Genomic DNA, 19,399 nt, shown 5'->3' on the forward strand with positions numbered 1-19,399 from the left:
AGTCATTCAGGACACCGAATTGCTTTACAAAATGGAATTTAAGGGACTAACCTGGCACCCCTAGAGATCAGCAAGAGCCCTCTCTGACTTTGTTATGCAGGATCATCATTTATGAGCCTAAATCCTCCCAATGTTACGTACGCTCCAAGTGCCTACCTTCCTCCTGGAAACAAGAGAGTCTTTCTTGATGCTTTCTGCCCTAAACCTAACACTTCTTATGGCTGTTTCCTTCCTCCAGCTTTCCTTCAATCCTTGTTACAGCTCTTGGTTTAATTGGATTTAATTTACTAATCTTTGCGCCTGCTAGAGTTGCAGGAAAGCTACAATCCAGTTCCCAAGAGCAACACGGCCTAAAGCTGTATTGCTCGAAGTTGTCTTACCTGGAGGTCTGGCAGCAGGAGATGGAGAGACCCGGCGTGTTCGGCTCTTGCAAGACAAGGCGATGACTGTCCTTGTCCAGACCCGCCAGCTCCAGACACCGCAGCACTAAAGGAGGAGTTATGATACGCCTACACGCTCAGATATGGCTCCATGCAGAAAAGTTGAATTCTGCAGAGACCAGAGTTGTGCCAGTTGACCCATAAATCATTAACTCCTCCTCTGAGCAAGAAGGAAGTAGTTTATTCAACCCACAAAGCGAAACACTAGAAAACCGAATGCAACACAAGCAGATGTTGAAATTGTTTGTTTTCTGTGTGGAGCTGCCAGCTCTTTGCTGAAACAATCCTTGCTGAGCAGGACGCTGCCCATTCCACCCTGCAGCAACGGCACCCAGCTGGTGCTGGTCCCCAGGCGATGCCCAGGGACCTCGGGCACATTATGGGGGCCTCCTCAAGAGGACTGCTTCACCCTAGGGCACGTCAACCATGAACTCATCTCTTCTGACCTCAAAAGCCTATGGCCAGGGTTCAAAACATGGTTTCTTCAACCAGCTCCACCTAAACCCATTAAAGCAACACCAGCTGGAGCTCAGCAGCACACGAGCTCCCAGGGAGCATCGCTCAGAGCTGAACACCCAAGGTTCCATGATGGGAAACCCAGCTGCCCTTCATCTCATTGAAAGCTATTCCTGAATCCGGCTGTCGCTGGTGGGTCATTTTCTGGTAGCAAGAGTTTTGGCAGAAGTTGTAACCATTTACTCCTTTTGCACTTTGGCTGCACAGCTTCATCCGGGCTTGAATCACCGTCAAGAACCTGACAATGGCCTTGTTACGCCAGGTTGTGCTTCTCAGGTATTGGTTTGTTCTGCCAAATCTGGGGTTTTTTGCCAGAAACGTTTACCACATCCCTGCATTGAGTAGGGTATATTACCTTCCTGAAGTTCACCTGAGTCCATGCCAAAACGCAATGAAACAGATTTAGTTCTTGCTCCGTAAAACACAACAAAAGGCTGCCTGCCCTCGCCCCACGAGCAGCGGCTTGCTCACAACAGGCCCCTTCATTACTCCTGAGCAGGCACTGACCCCCATTAAATATTTACAAGAATCCAGTTAATCGCAAACACAAACATAGGCTTTCTAGATGTATTTTTTTTCCAGATGACTCAGAACGAGCTGAGTTGTGTGCCAAAAAACTCAGCAGCTTCCCTGCAGGCACCCAGGAGGTGATTTAGCACCTGCACAGGGCGCTCACGGCCACGAGCATCAGCCAGGGCACAGCCACACCAAAAGCCGTCTCCTGCTCCGACGGCTGCTAAACACCCCTAAGACCTCCTCAACCTGCAGCGGGATAAACAGGATAAAAGGGTTTTTCCTTGACCACATCCAAGGTCGCTTCTCTTCAGGCTGCGGCTGGTGAGTCCCTTCAGGACCAGCTGGTTTCCAGCTGCAGATGCTGGAAATCACACAGTCACACCAGTGGCTCCGCTTGACGTTTTTTCTAGAAAGAAATGTGCTTTAAAATGAGTGTTTCTACTCTAACAGCTCCATGGAAAACCTGAAAATCTGAATTCCAATAGCTCCCATAAAAACACCTTTAAAACTGATGAGGGAAGGGGAACGGCAGCAGCAGCTCCGGGGTGCAGGACTCACCATTTCCAATCCAGCTCCCAAAAGCCAGGGATGCCTGCCCTCCCCTCCTCCCCTGCAGACCCTCTTCCTCCAAACACTTCCCAGAGACTCCCTGAATTCACCATTATCTCACAAAACCAGCACACAATAGACAGTTATAGCAAACAATAATGGAAAATAACAGAGGAAACTAGATCTACATTTTTTAAAATCTCTTTATTGTAAATAAATGCTGATGGGATATTTATGCTCAAGTACACAGAGTACACAACATACAGCACAAGTTTACATACACTGCATTTTTTTTAAACCTAAAAAAAATTAGAAAGCAGTAACATAGCAAAATTGCAAGCAGACGTGTAACATGCATCTCGGTAAACACTAAATAGAGAGACGCAGTTTGCAAACAGTGTTCAGAGAGACAGAGGAGCAGCAGGAGAGGTGGAGGTGGCACCAGCAGCGCTCACCCAGTACCCTTCGGAGGAGCCCAGGTGAGAGTTTGGGACGTAGCCCTGGGGCAGGCGGTTCCTGGAAGCACTGGCAGCGATGCCTCTCCTCCCAAGGCTGCTCCTTGGCCCCACGGCGGCTGGGCTGGGCTTCCCCGTCACCCACCGCCGAGCTGCCGGGAAGGGGACGCCTTACAGAGAGGTGGCAGCTCTAACGTCACAGCCAGCGTACACAAACTCAAGCTACCCGGCCTGGTTTTAAGCTTTTTTTCCTGACTTTCCAATTTTCCCCATCACTGGCAGCAGAGATGGAACAGGTTTTGCCTGAGCAATCATTTTTCTCTAAAACGGCCCGTAACGCTGACGGGCCAGCCAGCCCCTGGACCGCGGCTCAGGGACAGCGACGCAGGTCCCACGGGTGGCCCTGCCACCGCTCACTGAAGGTGACAGCAGCCACCACCACCTCTGCTGACAGAAACAGAGAGAAAGTCAGGGAAATACAGAAAACCCCCCACTCGTGGTGCAATGCTCACAAAGGCAGCAAGCCCACTTCCACACCTCCAAATTCACCACCTCTGCCTGCCCAGCCCGAGACACCAGCTCCGTACGACTGACAGCACAAGCCGCTGCCAATCCGCAGTTCAGGTACATTGTGCAATCGTTGTTTATTCTGGGGCATTTGCACGCACGGTGCCAAGGAAATCAGGTGATTTCAAGGAAATATCTGGCACAGGGACCCGCCAGCCCGTTTGGGGCTGGGGAGATGCGTGGGCTCACTGGCATCACCCCAGCCCTGCCGCCCCCGAGAGCTCGGGGCTCAGCAGGACCCCGGGACCTGTCATGTCAGGTATGATTCACCCGCATGGCAACGATGGTGATCACAAATCTGCTGCTGCTCTGCTCTAGACACGTGTATTTACACCTTTTGAAAGTTAAAATGCAGGAGGAAAAGGCTATAGTTAGGCTTTAATTAAAGCACTGAGGCACAAATACTGCTGTCTGCAGAGAGGCTCCAGCCCACGGCCCAGCAGACCACAGCCAAAGCAAGGACCCACTTGATAGGAACAAGGGACCCACAGTCAGTGATCCAGAATTGCAGACCTGATTTTTAGCAGTGATTAAAAAAAGTTACAACCGCCAACATATTAGCAGCTACGTTCATGAATGCTGGCAGGTAAAAATATGTATTTTGCCTCCTTACAACTATCAACTACTCAATGACACAAATATAATTAACTCCTTAGCAAGTTATTACAGCATATTGTGCGTAAACATCCTACAGTACATTTCTACTCCTTTTTCCCCGCAGACCAGGAGGTTTCTCGGTAGGAGCTACCAGCCCGATGCAGTGCGGGTTTGTGCGTTTAGAGCATTATTGGAGAGTGACAGCGAGTATAACCATGCAACAGGCTATAAATCTCTTCCTTCAACATTTTTTCTCCTTTTTTTTCTGGCTTATTTCTAAGCATTGTAACATTTAAAACCGAAGAACAGACGGTGCTGCTCTTGCAGAAGGCTGCAGCAAACCTGTGCCCCAGTGGGAACAGCCCAAGGAACAAAACTAATAAAACTCAGTTTCTCACGCACTGAATTTCATCCCTCTGTGGTGCAATTGCTTTAGATCAACACACACTTCTCCTCAGAAATCCTAAGGGGTCAGGATTAGTGCCTGGGCCTTCACCATGGCCCTCTCTCTCAGCTTTATCAAATTAAAGCTCTGGGAGTGTTTAAAACAACCAGGTTTGAGTTCAAAATCCCCAAGCAAACCTCAGGGTTCGGGGCTCCTGAACTCCTCTGCAGCCAGGGTGCCGACATTTCTCAAGCACAGATCCCTACCGTGGGTATGGCCAACATTTATTGACACATTTAAAATAAGCAGCCTGGGTCCCAGAAGCTGCTGGTACAAATCCTGGAGTCACTGGAAACAGCAGGTCCGGAACAGCCTCCTGCTTCGTACCGTAATGCTGCTTTCTTCACCCAACCTGAGGATTTTGCCCTTATTGCAAGAACGGGAGGAGTGGGGTAAAATGGAGTCTGGCAAAACACAAGTCAGACTCGTGGGAGAAAACTGTAAATTTGGGGGTTCGGTGGGGATTTAAGTAACACACAGTCATCACACGAGCTGCGCCGCAGGGGAGTTTCACTGTCTATGCACTAAATACTAAAGCAGCTTAAACTCTTTTAAAGGCAGCATTATACATCAGTAACATTCACAGCTTATTCATAGGCAAGTTTAAAAACTTGTTGTGGGCCTAAAATCTGGTACATTAAAAAGGCAATTGCTAAAAATCATGTGCTTCTTGCAAACCCTGCGCACGCAGCCCCGCTGTTCCCAGACAGGGAGCAAAGCGATGCTCCGATTTTCTGTTGTAACAGATAAAAGCGTCCACAAAACCCAGGAAAAAATGAGTGAGAGGATGAGACTTAGATCAGGATGCAAAGCAAAAGCAGGACTTGAGTTCAGACTCAACAGCACTGGTAGCTATGCTGTTTCCAGAGAGAGACAGGAGCTTTTATTCCCTCCTGCCCCTCACAGGAGACGTCCCGCAGGATTTGCTGACCTAACGAGCGCCTTGTGTTATACCTTGTGCAAAAAGCCTTCCCAAAGCAAAGGAACAGGCTCAGATCGGGGGATTCAAATCAGCAGTCACGAAAGCAATGTCAAATGATACCTGGAGCTCTTTCGATGGTTAAAGACCACAATGACTGCATTTGAACTTGGAAATGTTAACAATTAAAAAAAAAATTGGGGATTTGGTCCAGTAACATATCTTCCAAAGAAAAGCTGCTTCAGCGAGTATGGATATGACCACTTTGTCCTCACATACACTGCAGTTAATTTTGCCATCTAACCAGGAGGAAAGACGCGGGACGCTATTTTAACACCCCAGAAACCCGGGGATACGTTAGCTCACACATATTAAAAGCAGGTTGAAAAATCTCTGTAATAAAGTTTCTCCAATCTCATTGACAGACATTTCAGCATGCAGAAAGAAAAGACACGGACAGAGTCTAAAAACACATTTCAGAGGAGAGTACTGGCCGAAGTGGCACGCAGCTCACTGTGCTCCGGGGATGCTCGAGTCCCATCCGCAGGGCTCTTCCCAGCCACGGAAATCCCAGCTGAATCCGAGATGAAAGCACAAACCTCTACACCGTTAAACTGGCCATCCTCTACAAATAAGAGATAAATGGTACAGGTTATACCAAGGGGAAGTCAGGAGATGGTAAAGCAGGGGACAGCAGAGCTCAGCTCAGTGCCGGGGACGGACAGACAGACACTTTACAGCAGCCAGCAGCATGTGGATCCAACCAGCTCCACAAAATTGTTCCACATGGCAGTAACCATCTAAGGATTTACTTGTATTCTACCCAAACAAATAATGAGCTGCTTCACACTTTGCATCATCCTTTAACCTCTTGCAAAGCTCCACATGAAAGGTTTCCCAGTCTCAGCCTGAGACCGTGCAAGCTCAGCTTTTCCGGAGTATCTCGTAGGACGGCAGGCAATAACAAAGCAGGCTGGTTACTCAGGGTTACTCGCTTTTATTTATCTTCTCCATAGGAAAGTACACTTCCAGGACAAACGTAAGAAACATTACAGTAATCATTTTGCATATTAACCACAATAAATACTTATAGTTTTGATAAAACTCCTTCCACTGCCTCACCGAGGGTCCAACAGACCACAGGAACACACTCAGGTCAGTACAAGTGAATTATATATTTACAAACGCACAATCACACAAATTAAAATCCAACAGCCAGGATTTCCTACGGCTGCTGTTCATGCAACAACTCAGAGCACAGCAAGTGCTCGGAAGGGCTCCAGTCGCGCGGTGCCCAGTGCCCGCTCTGCTCAGCTGCAGCACTTTGAGACTGCAAACCGATGTGTAAATCAATACGTGCAGTCTGTCTTGTTACCTAACCAGCACTGTTTTGCAATAAAAAAAATGGCACAGCTATGGAGCAGATTTGCTGACAATTAACAGTAGGCATCAACACTTAAAATCCAACAGTCAGGAAATCCAGACCCTACGTATTTTCTATTTGCAATAAATAAATATCTAAACAGCTTTCCCAACAATGACACTTAAAAAGTAATGATCATCAGACAGAGGTAATTCATAATAGCTGCTCACATGCTACTTTCTCAAGCAAAACACCAGCACTAAAAGGAAGGTTTGTACTGGAATCAAGGAAGTTGGACCAAGTTACCTTCATTTATTTGCAAACCCTCCTAAGAAGTCTGTGTTATTTGTTTAAACATATGGGAAAAACACTTGCAGCACAGCGTTAGAATAGTAATTTTGCAAAGCTGGCATATACATTCATTTTCTAAACACACAGCTCGTTTCGGCTCAGAGTAAAGGCAAACCCAAAGGGCCAAGGCGTTGATTTTTAGCCTATGGATAATTTTCCTCTGATTTAATTCTAAATTAATATTACTCAATATAGGAACAATGACTTATCAGATTTATCACAAGCTCCCCCAGCTCAGGTTCCTTCTCCTTTTCCCCTCATCTTCAACATTAAGACCTCTGAAACCCAAGGAGACAGGCAACTTTAGGAGAAACGCGCCCTTTTTGCATTGCTACTGGTCGGACCATTCCCAAGTCCACCATCTCGATGTGGGAGATACTCTACAGCAATATCTGAGCTTGATGCTTTGTGCGCTTCCGCAGCTTTGGCAGGACAGTCAGGAAGAAAACTCTGCAGCATTATTAAAAATGCTATCACAAACTAGAGAGTAGGAGACAGAGGCATGTAACTTTAGGATCAATCCCATACCTTTGTGTCCAATGACATGCATGTAAATACCGGTGATGGAGAAAGACAGGGCACGCACATTGAGAAAATTGTTGGAAGAGCTTCACTTCAAGGAAAAAGTGCAATTAAAGTAAAAAACTGCACATCCAAACGGCCAAATACATTCAAGCAGGAGTTTCTCAGGCCTGGAGGAACGCTACCTGGGCAGAGGAAGGAGCTGCGCCTTCCTCGCCTGGAAGAGACGAGCCGCATCCTACGGTGGCAAGACCTGCGCCCCATCACTGCAGGGACCACCCTGCCACAGCAAACGGGAGCGAGCTCCCCACCCAAACCTGCATCCTCCTTTAACACCTGCATCTGGAAACTGAACCAGCTACCACTTTACTTTCTTTGCACTAAACCCAGCTCTCCCCTTTGACGCCAGAGCACCAGGAGCGAGAGGATTTGCCCAAAGCCCCAGGGCAGAGAGACGCAAGGAGGGAGCAGAGCTTTGCTGAGAGCAAGAGCAGGTCAGCGACGACCCTGGCAGCCCACGCGCAGCGACCCAAAGCCTCCAAGGACACAGTTTGTGCCACCTCTGAGCCCACCCTTAGGCACCACCACCCTTGGGTGCTCCCCGGCACAGCCTGCTGCTCCCCCAGTGGGAGACCACCACGCTCCCAAAGGTGGGTGGAAGCAGCCGGGTGCCGTAGGTCACCCCGGCACACGGGGACGAGCACGGCACCGCGCCGAGGATGCGGCACGGGCGCTGCAGGAGCCACGCGCTGCCGAGAGCCGTCCCACAGCCCCATGCAGGGAACTGCTGTGCAATACAGCCGGGCCCCCAGACAGAGCACCTAAATTGCAAAAAACTTTTACAAGACAAAAAAAACATCAGCGCTGCATGTACTGCATGAGGCGAAACACCCGATAAGCCAAGCGAGGGGTTGCAGCGGGGGCTGCCACAGCCACCAGCAGAGCAGGGGCGCGGGGACGGGCCTCGAGGCCGGCGGGAGCACGGCGAAGCGAGGGCATCTCTGGCCTTCCCGTGTGGGGCGGCAGAGCCAAGGTCTCATCCGAGCCCCTTACTCGGAGGACGAGAGGGAAGCCAAGGTCTCGTGGGCGACGCTGGCTGCTGGCTCCCTGGAGAGGGGGGACAGACAAGGACATGTTCTCCCCTTAGGGTGGGGAAAAAGACAGTCCTGCTCTCTTCGCCCCCCCTTCAAAGATGCCTCCAAGGGGACGTGACAGTGAGGACTCTGTGACAACTGCCACCCACACAGAAAAGTTTATCCACCCAGCTGCTTTCCAAGCACATGCCAAACCCACCCAGCTCCCTCGAGTCACGGGGAGCTGGGGCTGAGCAACACTGCTCCTGTCCAGGCTACAATCCAGTGACTCCTGCAAAACCCCTGCGATCAGTAACGTCCCCGCACCTTGTCCCGGGTGGAGAGGAGACGTACGTGGAACCCAGCGCTGCTCAGTACAAGCTACGTGGCTCAGATCGGCAGCACCAGTGCAGAGCCATCCCATCTCCTGGTCCAGGGACGGAGCAAGCTCAGGGTGAAACACACTTTTTCAGGCAGGCAGCACAAGCACAATGCACCAGTAAGTCCACCTGAAGCCCCTGGATCAGTGGGCTTAGCCTGGTAACACATCCCTCCCCCATTGAGGTCCCCCTTAATGACAGGTTATTATACAGCAAAAGACTTCCTTCTGCTCCATGCGTTAGTCTCTCCCCAAAGTAGTTTCCATGCAACATTAATCAAGAGAAGTCCTACTTACTAAACCAAAAGAGAGTACATACAAGCTGCTTTCAGTGGTACTCACAGGCAAGCATTTCCCCCTTGAGGCTGCAAAGGAAAAAGAAACAGCACAGGATAGCTCATAGTGCATTTTAAAGGAAAGTTAAAAATAATAGTAAAAGCAGCAAAGCAAACGAGGAGAGAAGTGAAGCGACCCCAAAGATTTCATGTTAGGGAGCTCAGGACAGGCTTGTATCACAGCAGGAGCTGATACAAGGCATGGACATCGTGTGCTGCAGTGCCCGGCCACCTCCTCCGCTGCTGCTCATCTCAAAGGCTCCATTCAGGCAAGATGTCCCAGGACAGCACGATTCCCTACCGCCCACACAGCCCCAGAACCCAGGGTTTATTAAATGCTCCCAGAGCTGTCCGTGCTTCAACATGACGATTACGAAGGGTACAACTGCAAACAGGCAGCGGTCGGGGTGGGGGTCCCCATCCTGGGACTGCCCAGCTGGAGACACCCACAAATCAAGACCTGGGGCAGTCGGGGTCCTCTCCAGCCGAGACTCCTCATCCAGAACTGCTGTGGCCCAAACCCACCCCAATGCAAAGCCCTGTCTGGTTCAGTTTCCACTGGAGCCCTGGGATTTTGGGGACGCCTAAGCCTCATGCTCTTCACCGAGTATGGAAACACCAGCAATGTTCACCTGGGCTGCATCACTCCTTCTTTGACTCTCTGGCCACTTACTCTGCTAACAGGGAGGAGGAGAGCAAGAAGCTGGGCTCACTGAATAGCTTGGAAAACAATAACCTCTAAAGTATCCATAATTATTTCATTTTTAAACAGCTTTGGTAACAACGGCTGTCGTCTGCACGAGGGGCCCAGCCAAGACCTCCTCAAAGCCCCCCCCACACCTCCTCTCTATCTCATCTGACAGGCAGCAGCGGGCAGCCCGCTCTGCCTGCGCTCTCTCAGGCACAGAAAAAACCCTAATTTAGCAGAGAAACAATTTTAAATGAGCAAAGAAACAAACAGGGCTTCGCATCCAACACTGATGAGGACCTACGTGCTTTTAAGCCAGAAGAAATGCCAAACACCAAAACCCGAGCTGCTTTAATCTGGGCACCCAAAGAGCCCAAACTTTGTTCAACAAGCTGCTGACGTCAGGATCCGCAGGGAAACGGGCACCCACAAAATCACGGACACAAAGATTTCCTACCAAGTCGCTCTGGAGCTAGAGCAACACTTGGCTGCAGTATTAAATGAGGACAAAGAGGGTGTTTGTAACTCTTTCCAATCAGGTTTTTGTCAGAAAGCAAGATATTACCCTGAGTTAACCAGCCCCCCAAAAACCTATTGCACTGATGGAAACTCGCCTGCGTGGAGCCTGATTCTGAAAGCCTCTGGCACCACAACTCTAGTTCAATGGGGCAACTTTTGGGTTTTTGGGGGGTTTTTTGTGTTCTTTTTTAAGGGAGTCTGATCCCGAATGATTTTCATGCAGGAACAGAGACAGTGTTCAAGACCCTGGGAAGAGTCTGTCTTTCAGAGAGGATCACCGACAGCCGTGGGCGATGGTGGGGATGGGGAGTACAGGGAAGGTACCACCTGGACACCAACTTGCAGCTGCGGCTGGTCGGCCCCATCTCGAGCTTCCAGGGACGGGAAAGGCCCCAGCAGGTCGAGAGGTTTGCTCCCAACGCTGTAATGTCGCGGGCGCTTTACCGTGTCCGCGCTGGCCCGCGGCGTAAAGCTGTTTCTTCTCATCCTTACAGGGGTTTGGCTGGCAGGAAGGTTGTTCTGATCCCAGGCGGAGGGGTATCGCAAGGAATGAAAAGGTGAACCACAGTTTAAAACCACATCGCGCATCAGCACGCACCTCTGGCATCCCCACCTGCAGGCACCCCGAAGCTCCCGGCAGCCAGAGCCGCGGCTCGGTGAACCCCGCATTGGTCTGCGCTGGCACGACCGCTCCGTGCCTTCCCCAGCTGAGCCCCGCGGGGGGAAACGACGCGCTCTGTCAGCTAATCTGCCTCAGAGTCCACTGAAAAGTCTGCTTTTTTAACCAGTTTTATTTCCCTTTGGGATTTTTTTGCTGAGGTGGCTTTGTTTGGTTTTTTGGTTTGTGTTTTTTTTTTTTTAATTTTTTTTTTTTTTCTCCCCGCAATCAATTTAGGGGGGGGGGGGGAAATAATCAAACAGAAAATTTTCCCTTCTTTGTGTTTCTTCTCCCCCACAGCAGCCGCGTTGCCCAAGTAAAGTGAAGAACGACAGAAACAGCCTCTGACTTCTCCGAGTGGGCAGCAACCATTTCAACGTGGGCATCACGCAGAAGTCAAAGCGATAAATGCCCGACTGGAAACCACCAGCATGGGACCAGCCACAAAAGTCTTGCCGAATATCCTCAGTTTAAGCATTTTGCAGTCAGCTGGATTTAGCTCCGCAAACCCTCCAGCCACAGATGCAGGTTCCTAGTTTCTCCACCCCTTGTTTATGGTCCCTCAGCATAGAGGACTCCTTTATGCTGGGACAAAAAAAAATAACCATATCCCAGGCAATCAGCCAATAGGTCTTTATAAAATACAACGACAAGAGGCAGCTAAAAGCCTAAACGTACCAAAAGAACTTAAAATGCGATGCACTTAGATTTCCCATGAGCTAGCACAGCAGAGAGTTGGTTTGTGCTCTTTAATTGGGGGAGCTAATTACAGGCAATCGCTAAGCAGCATTCCCTGACAGATCAGTCCTTCTGCAAAACAGCGTTTGCAAAAGCAAGCACCTAAAATAGCAGCAACTTCCACAGATTTAGCACGTGGTTATGTGCTTTGCTGAACAAGGTGGATGGCCGAACAGTTATTTAAGTAATGGGAGAGACAGGACTTCATAAATAAAGCTAGCCAAAGTCTGAAGCGTTTCCACTGCTGCTGTAAGAAGACTCCCAGTGCAAGGGAGGTAAATTGGACCCATCTCCTTCTGCTCTGATATATACAAAGTTTAGGAACACCACAGTCTTGCCTTGCACCAATACTTGTCTCCGCAGATTTCTTGTGTGTTTTACAAGGGAAAAACCTCCACTCCTCCCAGCCACTGGCACACGGCAGCCAGCCTGGCCCCCCTGAGGGCTGCAAACGCTGCCGAGAGCCACCGAGAACCTGCCCCAGAGCCCAGCCTTACCCTGTCTGCAGCTTTAGAAAGAGAAAGCTCATCACAGCAATGAGAAAAACTCACTTTAAACAGTTTGGCAAGTCTTTTCAAAATTATCGCAATTAATGCAAACAAGCATAACAACAAATACTTCATTGAAAACTGAGAATGAGACCTGGAAATGAAAATTTATGTCCTAAATTTGCCCATTCTGCTTCCTACAACAGCTCTGAAAAATATCTCCCCCGGTCTAGGAAGCACACTAATTCAGCCTACAATTAATTCTGCTTTTGGGGATTATTTCTGAAGCAAGTCCTTCTGGACACTGAAAGCAATCGGCCACTTCTAGCAGGTATTTAAGAGTGTTTCAGTTTAGGTACTTATTTTTGAAAAGGGAAAAAGCCAGAGTTGTGCAACAAGACTTACTGAGTTCAGAGAGGGTTTGTCACGGTGGGTGTTCACTGCTTCCACGTTCAGGGTAATTGTCTCCACTTTACAACCTTTACCAAAAAGAAAGAGCAGTTTATATGACGAAGAGTAATTTATTAAATAACCCTTTTTTTTTTTTTAAATATTGAAAACAGCATGGAAAGTGAGCAAGAATAAATTTGTTATTTTTTTATTTTTTAAAAATAAAACAGCTCATAAATAAACAGTTCACCCTATTAAGAGAACTTTACACTCTAACTACTTTCTGGCTTTGACCTTCACGGCAAGAGCGCAGCCCTGTGTTATGTGGACTACAGGTCTATACAGAAAAGCCATTTTTAACCGACTGCACCCCAGAGCCAAATCCAAGTCTGGAGGCACAAACACCCTTCTTCATCACCACGTGAAATCCACAATTACCACTTCCTTAAAAGAGCGGCCATGGGAGAACACCCCCGCACCCACACATCTCCCCTCCCACGGTTCCCCCCAAACCCTCCCACTCCCCAGAACCCTTTTTTTATATGTCAAAAATATTACCAGAAGCTTTTACAGCACGTCTGGTGGCTGCCGCACACGGACACAAACTTGCCCATCAGATTCACGCGCACACACACACAAACCGGGGGGGGAAGACGACATTTACCATACGCAACAGGCGTGAGCTTGAGAATGGTGTGGAGGGGGCAGCGCAGGTAGGGCAGCTCGTCTAGGACAGAGGCAGGCGTTACGGGGGGCATTACGGCTGCGCCGGGGCTGCCCACGCCAGCCACCCCCCCCCCCCCTCGCCAGGCTTCAGGTGGGAACCTTTCACATCGCAAATATTGGACACCAACCGCACAAGTGCCTTGTGCCCACGCAGGGCCCCCCCCCAGACCCCCGACCCCCCTCCCCAGCCCCGCAGCAGCGGGACGGGACTGTCCCCCACCATTGCCAATGCACAGGGCCAGGCAGAGGAAACCCCTCCAGCAGCACACGGGTGGGAAAGCACTGCAGCAACAGCCGCCACGGACCCACGGGAGTTTTAAATAAAACTTTATTAAAAGTTTTACTAACTCCAGTACCACTCACTGGAGCTTCGTAAAGGAGCTTGCAGCAGATCGGAACTAGCTTGCAGGCGAGTATGCCATGCAAGGGATCAGCATTTCTCAGAGATGTAGCACTACTGCCAACCCTTCCCAGGCGACTGATGCATCAGAACTTTTTCTTTACATTAAAAAAAAATTCCCTAGAGATTATCTAAATGCTACTGGTGGAAACAGCTCCAGAAACAACGGCTGAGCAGAAAACCAGCAGCGCACGCATCTGCATGTCTCGCAAAGAGAGCTTGTTGCAAAGCTCCGTGCACCACTGAAATGCAATGGTTAAAGCATTTCAGAAATGTTTTCTCTTCTTTTTTAAGCAGCTCTTCCGTTGTGAAAAATCAAAACAGTAATTACAAGCCACCCTCCCAAAAGCTCTGTAAAGGAAGCAGCGAGAGAAGCCAGCCCCTAACATCATGCATTTATTTTTGTACCTGCACTCTTGTCAAGAAAATAAGCCAACAGGCACCTCATAACTGCCTGGTGGGAGATAACGAGGACGTTGCCTTGCCGTTCTAGCTCCATAATTACCGGCTCCAGGCGCTGGACTAAGTCCTGGTAGGACTGAAAAACAAAACAGGAATTTTTCAAGGCGTTTTGTAAACAGAGGCTTAAAGCAGAAGTAGCAATTAACACAGCTTCACATTCAGGAAAATATCAGTTCAAATATCAAAATGCAGAAGTTACGGATGATCCAGTAAATACAGAAAAATAAGCAAACAGCAGAAGATGAAATTTAATGTCAGCAACCCTTAGATTACAGGAGGATTCAGATTACTGGTAACTCTTAACGAGTGCAGTAAGAAAAACAAATAAAATAGTAAATTACACATTTCAACAAGATTGTGCCGTAAACCCAGAAGTGACTCCATACCCCACCCACAGTCATTTTCTTTCCAAGACGGTTTTTCATACTGACAATTCAGGCCTTGGCCAAACAAGCAGGATGCAGAAACCCCTCGGTGTCTGAGGGGACCAGCAAGGGACTTGGCAAGTGGCCCAATTAATTGGCTGAAAGGCATCATCTGCACACCACAATAAAGGAAATCAATAAACCTTTCCTCTAAAAGAGCACTGGGGATCCTGATGTTTTCAGTTTCTCATACCAATATTGGCAGAAAAAATTAAAATTAAGTAAAGCCTTTCAATTCTACACATATGGATTTGTTTTACATATACTGTATCTTATCGTTATTTCTTAAGGGTCTTCACCTCGCCACCAGGATAGCGATAAAGGTATTTCTCTTGATCCCTCAAGGCAAACTCATCTGGATACTTGGCTTCAATTTCTCCATAGGTCATTTCTTCACACACCCCCTGAGGGAAGAAGAACTTGTTACAACACACTTTGTTTCAACAGAGGTACAACAACGCAACAGGAAGAAAAGAAAAAGCAAGTGGCTGAGATCAGTAATCCCTTCACGCGATGAAAATTTTAGGTATCGTATCTGACGCAGCCATACACGCAGCATTTGTGTACCGCACGTCCAGGGTACTTTGAACAGGATGGGCTTTTGGTTTTATTTCAAACCCCTTGTTTGCCAGGGATGAAAACGAGCGTTCATTTCCACAGCAACAATCCTGCAATTTCTTTTGCCTGAAAGAATTAGAGCAGGAGCAGTAACCTTTGTCCACCCAGGACGGTGTGACAAATGCCTGGGATGTTCAGTGTTATTTTCTTTCTCCACACCAGCTGGATACGTTCACAGCAAGGTCTAGCAGCTCCAGGCATTGTCAGCCCTGTACTAAATCATCCTAAGCCTCACGATGATGGCTGGAGTACCTTATACATTGACATGGTTATAAATGAACAGGAAACAGTCAATTTTATCGTGATGAATGTTTTTAAACGTCATTTTCCATCTAGAAAAGCTAAAAGCTTCAGTCAGCATTTCACTCACAGCATCGATCTCGTTGAGAATCTTCCACTGCTCGTACGTGACCCCCAGGGACTCGGCCGTCTGGATCGTCCTTTTCAGCTGGCTCGTCCACACCTTCAGATCAACAATTTCCTGCTCTTCGATGAACTTCTTCAGTGCCTGAGCAAACTGGAAAAAGTCAGGGGAGGTTAGGAGGGAGCAGGAGCTGCTGCCGCCGTTAAAAGCATCATTTCAAGGGCTGTGGCTGTCGCGGCAAGATCCAGCTGCGGGGCTGCCCCTCGCAGGAGGCGGATGCAGAGCCCGGCTCTGACCCTGGTCACACAACACTTTACAAATACAGCAACCCGGCTGCTGCCAAACACATACCTGCTTCCCACGTGGTGACAGACCAGAATCCCCACCAATCTTGCCAACAAGATTATATTCACTCTCACCATGTCGGCAAAGGTAGATGGTACGTGGCTGGACATGAATGTTCATTAGGTAATAGACGATTTTACTCTGGATGTAATCTTGGACTCTGTTTACTAGGAACCGCTGTCCCACATTGATCACTTTAATGAAGGAAAGATCTCTGGAGTCAACATAAAATAAGAACACCCACACGACTGGTTTTAAAAATGAAGCATGTGCATCTGCGGGTGTAATCTAGCTATTTACCCTCTAGTAAAGGCATCAGCACTACCACTGGGTCGCTCCAGCAGACAGAAGAGACACTGAACTGCCGCGCTTAAACAAGGAGCTGCATTACACTGCAGTACACTAGAGAAAAATCCGTTCAAATCACTTGGGACCTGAGGATATCACCTTCACACAAGCAATCGCGCTTTGGGAGAGTAGAGGCTCCAGCAGATGCGTTACAGCATCCTGAGCCAGAGAACAGCAGCGACAAAGCAAAGCAGCTCGTGTGTGCAAGGACGAAATGCAGCCCGGGCTTTGCTTACTTGTCAGACGCATCGGGATCGAGAGGCTGGTAAGTGACCTTGTAGCACTCTATCCTCTTCAGGAAATCATCCATCACGTTCTCCCTGTTTCTCTCTGGGTAGTCGGGGCTGGAAACTTTCACCTCCTGATCAACAGACAGTGCCGCTTTGTGAGAGTTAAGCAAACTCGACAGGGAACAAAAGCAACGCTGAATAACATTATTCTTCCCTTTTGAAACAAATAAGCATTGTTTAAACGCTGCCCTGTGGAAAACCTGCTCCTGGAGAGGAAACAAAGGGCGACTCTGAAGGCGCTGTAGTGCTTGGCCCCGCGACAGACACAGCCGGCTCGCTGTTAGCTGTCCCTGCAAGCCACTCGCTGCCTGCCTTCCCTTGACAAGAAATCACGCTTCAAGGTCAAACACTTCTCAGCTTCATTGGATTTCCACGTTCTCACATAACTAACTGCATCTCGAGCTTTTATAAACCCGCAAGCCTTAGCTGCTTATTTCCAAGGCGAAATGTAAGAGCAAGGCATGTGCAGACATTCCTGTAAGCTATCGTAGCTGGTGACCTTGCACCGAGCACCCGAGCTCCCGCAGCTGAGCCTGGAAAATGCAGCACGCACCAGGATATTGGCAGCGATGACTTCTGGATCGTCACAGACAGACTCCACAAAAAACACCTACGAAGAAGGCAAGGAAGCATATTTCAGAGAGTCAAGAACTCTACCCTGAATCAAAACTCGAGAGCTCCTGCCCCAGGGAGCAGTAATGTCCCTCGGTGCAGCAACTCCAATTACAAATTAAATACAGGAGCACTACCTTGAAAGCATTTTCTTTAGCAAAATTCAAGATGAGGTCCCGCCTTTCTCGAGTTGTATTGGTTGCATCAAACACCTACCGGAAAACAAGTAGCAATGAGCCGGTTTATCTAAGGCTTTTAAACCAGCCCCAAATCATTTGGGATTACAATCAGGTCCCCAAATACCCTGGGCAGCTTTGAACTACCCAGATGTAAAACCATGTTTAGTTCAGAAAAGTCTTACAGCTATTTGCCCGCACTCCTCCAAGAGATACGCCTTCACGTCTTCTAGAGCCACTAAGGCACATCGTCTGCAGGAGAGAAATGGGTATTGTCAGAACTGATGTAAAGTATTCAGACGGCAAGGCTTCTGAACCACCGGGGAGAGATTTAAATACCTTCTCTCTCTGCCCATGGAGCACCCACCCCTGCACCCTTCCAAGAGCCCCAGAGGCTCTGCAGAGATATAAGGCATCTGTATCTATAACCTGCTTCATCGCCGGGCGTTCGCAGCCCCTGCTCTTTGTGCCAGCCTGAAGGCAATGACAACACTCCCACGCACCGTCCCTCTGGCAAGATCCCTGCTCCGGCTGTGCTACCTCCTCCCCTGGTTTCATGGGCATTAAATGTTATTTTGTGCTCCTCAAATACAGTGCCTGCCAAGACCTGAGACTAACCAGACCACCACGGATCAGTTCAGCCCCCTGACGCCGACTTACTTGCGGATTTCCATGGCTTCTTTGTTATCGTGCCTGAAGAAGTCATAGGATTTGTAAGACTTCACCGCTTCCCGGCGATACACTCCTAAATTAAACACTTCACACACAAAAGACAAGCACGTGAGACTGACGGCATTTCGCAGACAGATCTCACAGCGCTTTCAGCAAAGGGCAGAGCCATCCCCGCGCCGGGGCGAGCTGGCAGCCCCCGCACGCACCTTTGGTGGGCACCCCGATCCAGTTGAGGTAGCGGGTGAGCTTCTTGGAGACGTACGTCTTGCCACGCGCAGGGAGACCGATCATCACGATCAGCGTTGGGGAGTTGGTCATGTAGGAAGCCCATGCTGCAAAAAAAAAAAACCCCAGGAGCATCAGCAGCATTGCAGAGCATCTGAGAGCAAAAAGCGAGCCCCAACCCAAAGCCATCCCCCGTGCAGAGCTGCCCCATCTCCCGGACGGACAGATAGCTGCCGCGCATCTCATAATGGGCTCGCTGTCATGTCCTCACAGCTAATTAACCGCTGCGAGCGGCGGCTGGACCGCTCTGTGGTCTCCTGGGCGTTAGCTAATGAGGCGGATTAGCAACGGCGCACCCGCTGCACCTAATGGGACCAATATATGTCTTTTAGCGTTAAAAATATTTACCGATTGGGCAGGAGCTGTCAAGGACATAAGAAAGATGTTTTTAACAAAACGGTCACGTTCTCTCAGAAAACAGCCAAAGCAAGCTCAGGAAATGCCCGGGGAGAGGCAGGTTTGGGGGGAAAGCAAGGTACACGGATGATTACAGCATCCAGAAGTTAGAAAAATGAGAGGCTGGGGGTGAGCAGCGCCGGGTACCCGCGGAAGGGGAAAGCCCGCGCACCCACGCGGGAAGGGCACCGCGCTCCCGCCGCGGGACCGGCACGGCCCGGGCACCGCGGTCACCGGGACGGGCACGGAGAGCGCGTCCCTGCGCGGGATGGAAACGCGTTTTCAGGAAGACGCGCGCTTTTTTAAGCGGCACGAGCAGCGTTATCCCCCGAATTATGTTTGGGGTTTTTTTGGTGGGTTTTTTTTTTTTTCTTTTTTCTCTTAAATACACGAAACGCACATCTCCCCCCACCCCGCCCCGGGGGTACTCACAGCACTTCTTCTCGCCGCCGCGCAGGGCCCCGGTCCTGCCCCGCGGGGGGCCGCCGTGCCGGGGCGCCGCCGACATGGCTCCGCGCCGCCGCGCCACATGCAAATCGTATGCTAATCGTATGCAAATCGCGCTCCGGCGAACGGCCCTACGTCACGGGCGCGGGCGCGCTCCGCGATGCAAACGAGATCGGCACCCGCCGCGGCGCGCTCCCCTCGCCACCCCACCGCCGCGGCCGGCGGCGCCTCTGATTGGCTGCAGCTCGGCCAATGATGGGGCGCGGCGGGAGGTCTCGCGAGAGTGGGCGGGAGCGGCGGGGCGGCAGCGGCGGGCGGCCGGTCG

The 19,399-nt window shown here is 49.7% G+C and overlaps 2 protein-coding genes across 2 annotated transcripts in view; both read right to left on the bottom strand.

The window, feature by feature from the left end:
• The window catches only part of LOC127026099 (uncharacterized), a 76,630-nt gene extending 75,294 nt beyond the window's left edge, over positions 1 to 1,336 (bottom strand). The window contains exons 1-2 of the mRNA XM_050911169.1: positions 1,312 to 1,336; positions 381 to 486 (exon numbers count right to left, since the gene is read on the bottom strand). Coding sequence (XP_050767126.1) covers positions 381 to 486; positions 1,312 to 1,336 — 131 coding nt within the window. The remainder of the gene's footprint in view (positions 1 to 380; positions 487 to 1,311) is intronic.
• An 882-nt stretch (positions 1,337 to 2,218) lies between these two features.
• Positions 2,219 to 19,170, bottom strand: PFKFB2 (6-phosphofructo-2-kinase/fructose-2,6-biphosphatase 2). The gene is made up of 14 exons (XM_050911223.1): positions 19,060 to 19,170; positions 18,153 to 18,278; positions 17,935 to 18,031; positions 17,460 to 17,526; positions 17,236 to 17,310; positions 17,040 to 17,096; positions 16,433 to 16,557; positions 15,855 to 16,062; positions 15,510 to 15,656; positions 14,821 to 14,925; positions 14,043 to 14,172; positions 13,173 to 13,235; positions 12,524 to 12,597; positions 2,219 to 5,629 (listed from the first exon to the last, which is right to left on the bottom strand). The coding sequence occupies exons 1-14, from the start codon at positions 19,133 to 19,135 to the stop codon at positions 5,606 to 5,608; spliced, it is 1,374 nt and encodes a 457-aa protein (XP_050767180.1). The 5' UTR covers positions 19,136 to 19,170; the 3' UTR covers positions 2,219 to 5,605.
• Between the last annotated feature and the right edge of the window lie 229 nt (positions 19,171 to 19,399).

This window comes from Gymnogyps californianus, chromosome 27 (genome assembly GCF_018139145.2).
Source record: "Gymnogyps californianus isolate 813 chromosome 27, ASM1813914v2, whole genome shotgun sequence".
Taxonomy (NCBI): Eukaryota; Metazoa; Chordata; class Aves; order Accipitriformes; family Cathartidae; genus Gymnogyps; species Gymnogyps californianus.

What these genes read in the sequence shown, in the direction of transcription:
- PFKFB2 (XM_050911223.1), bottom strand. Translation starts at nt 19,135, where the DNA reads ATGTCGGCGGCGCCCCGGCACGGCGGCCCCCCGCGGGGCAGGACCGGG. An exon ending in CGGCGGCGAGAAGAAGTGCT is followed by an intron (nt 18,279 to 19,059) that starts GTGAGTACCCCC and finishes TTTTTTTTGCAG; the next exon opens with CATGGGCTTCCTACATGACC. An exon ending in TCATCGCTGCCAATATCCTG is followed by an intron (nt 16,558 to 17,039) that starts GTGCGTGCTGCA and finishes TCTGTTGATCAG; the next exon opens with GAGGTGAAAGTTTCCAGCCC.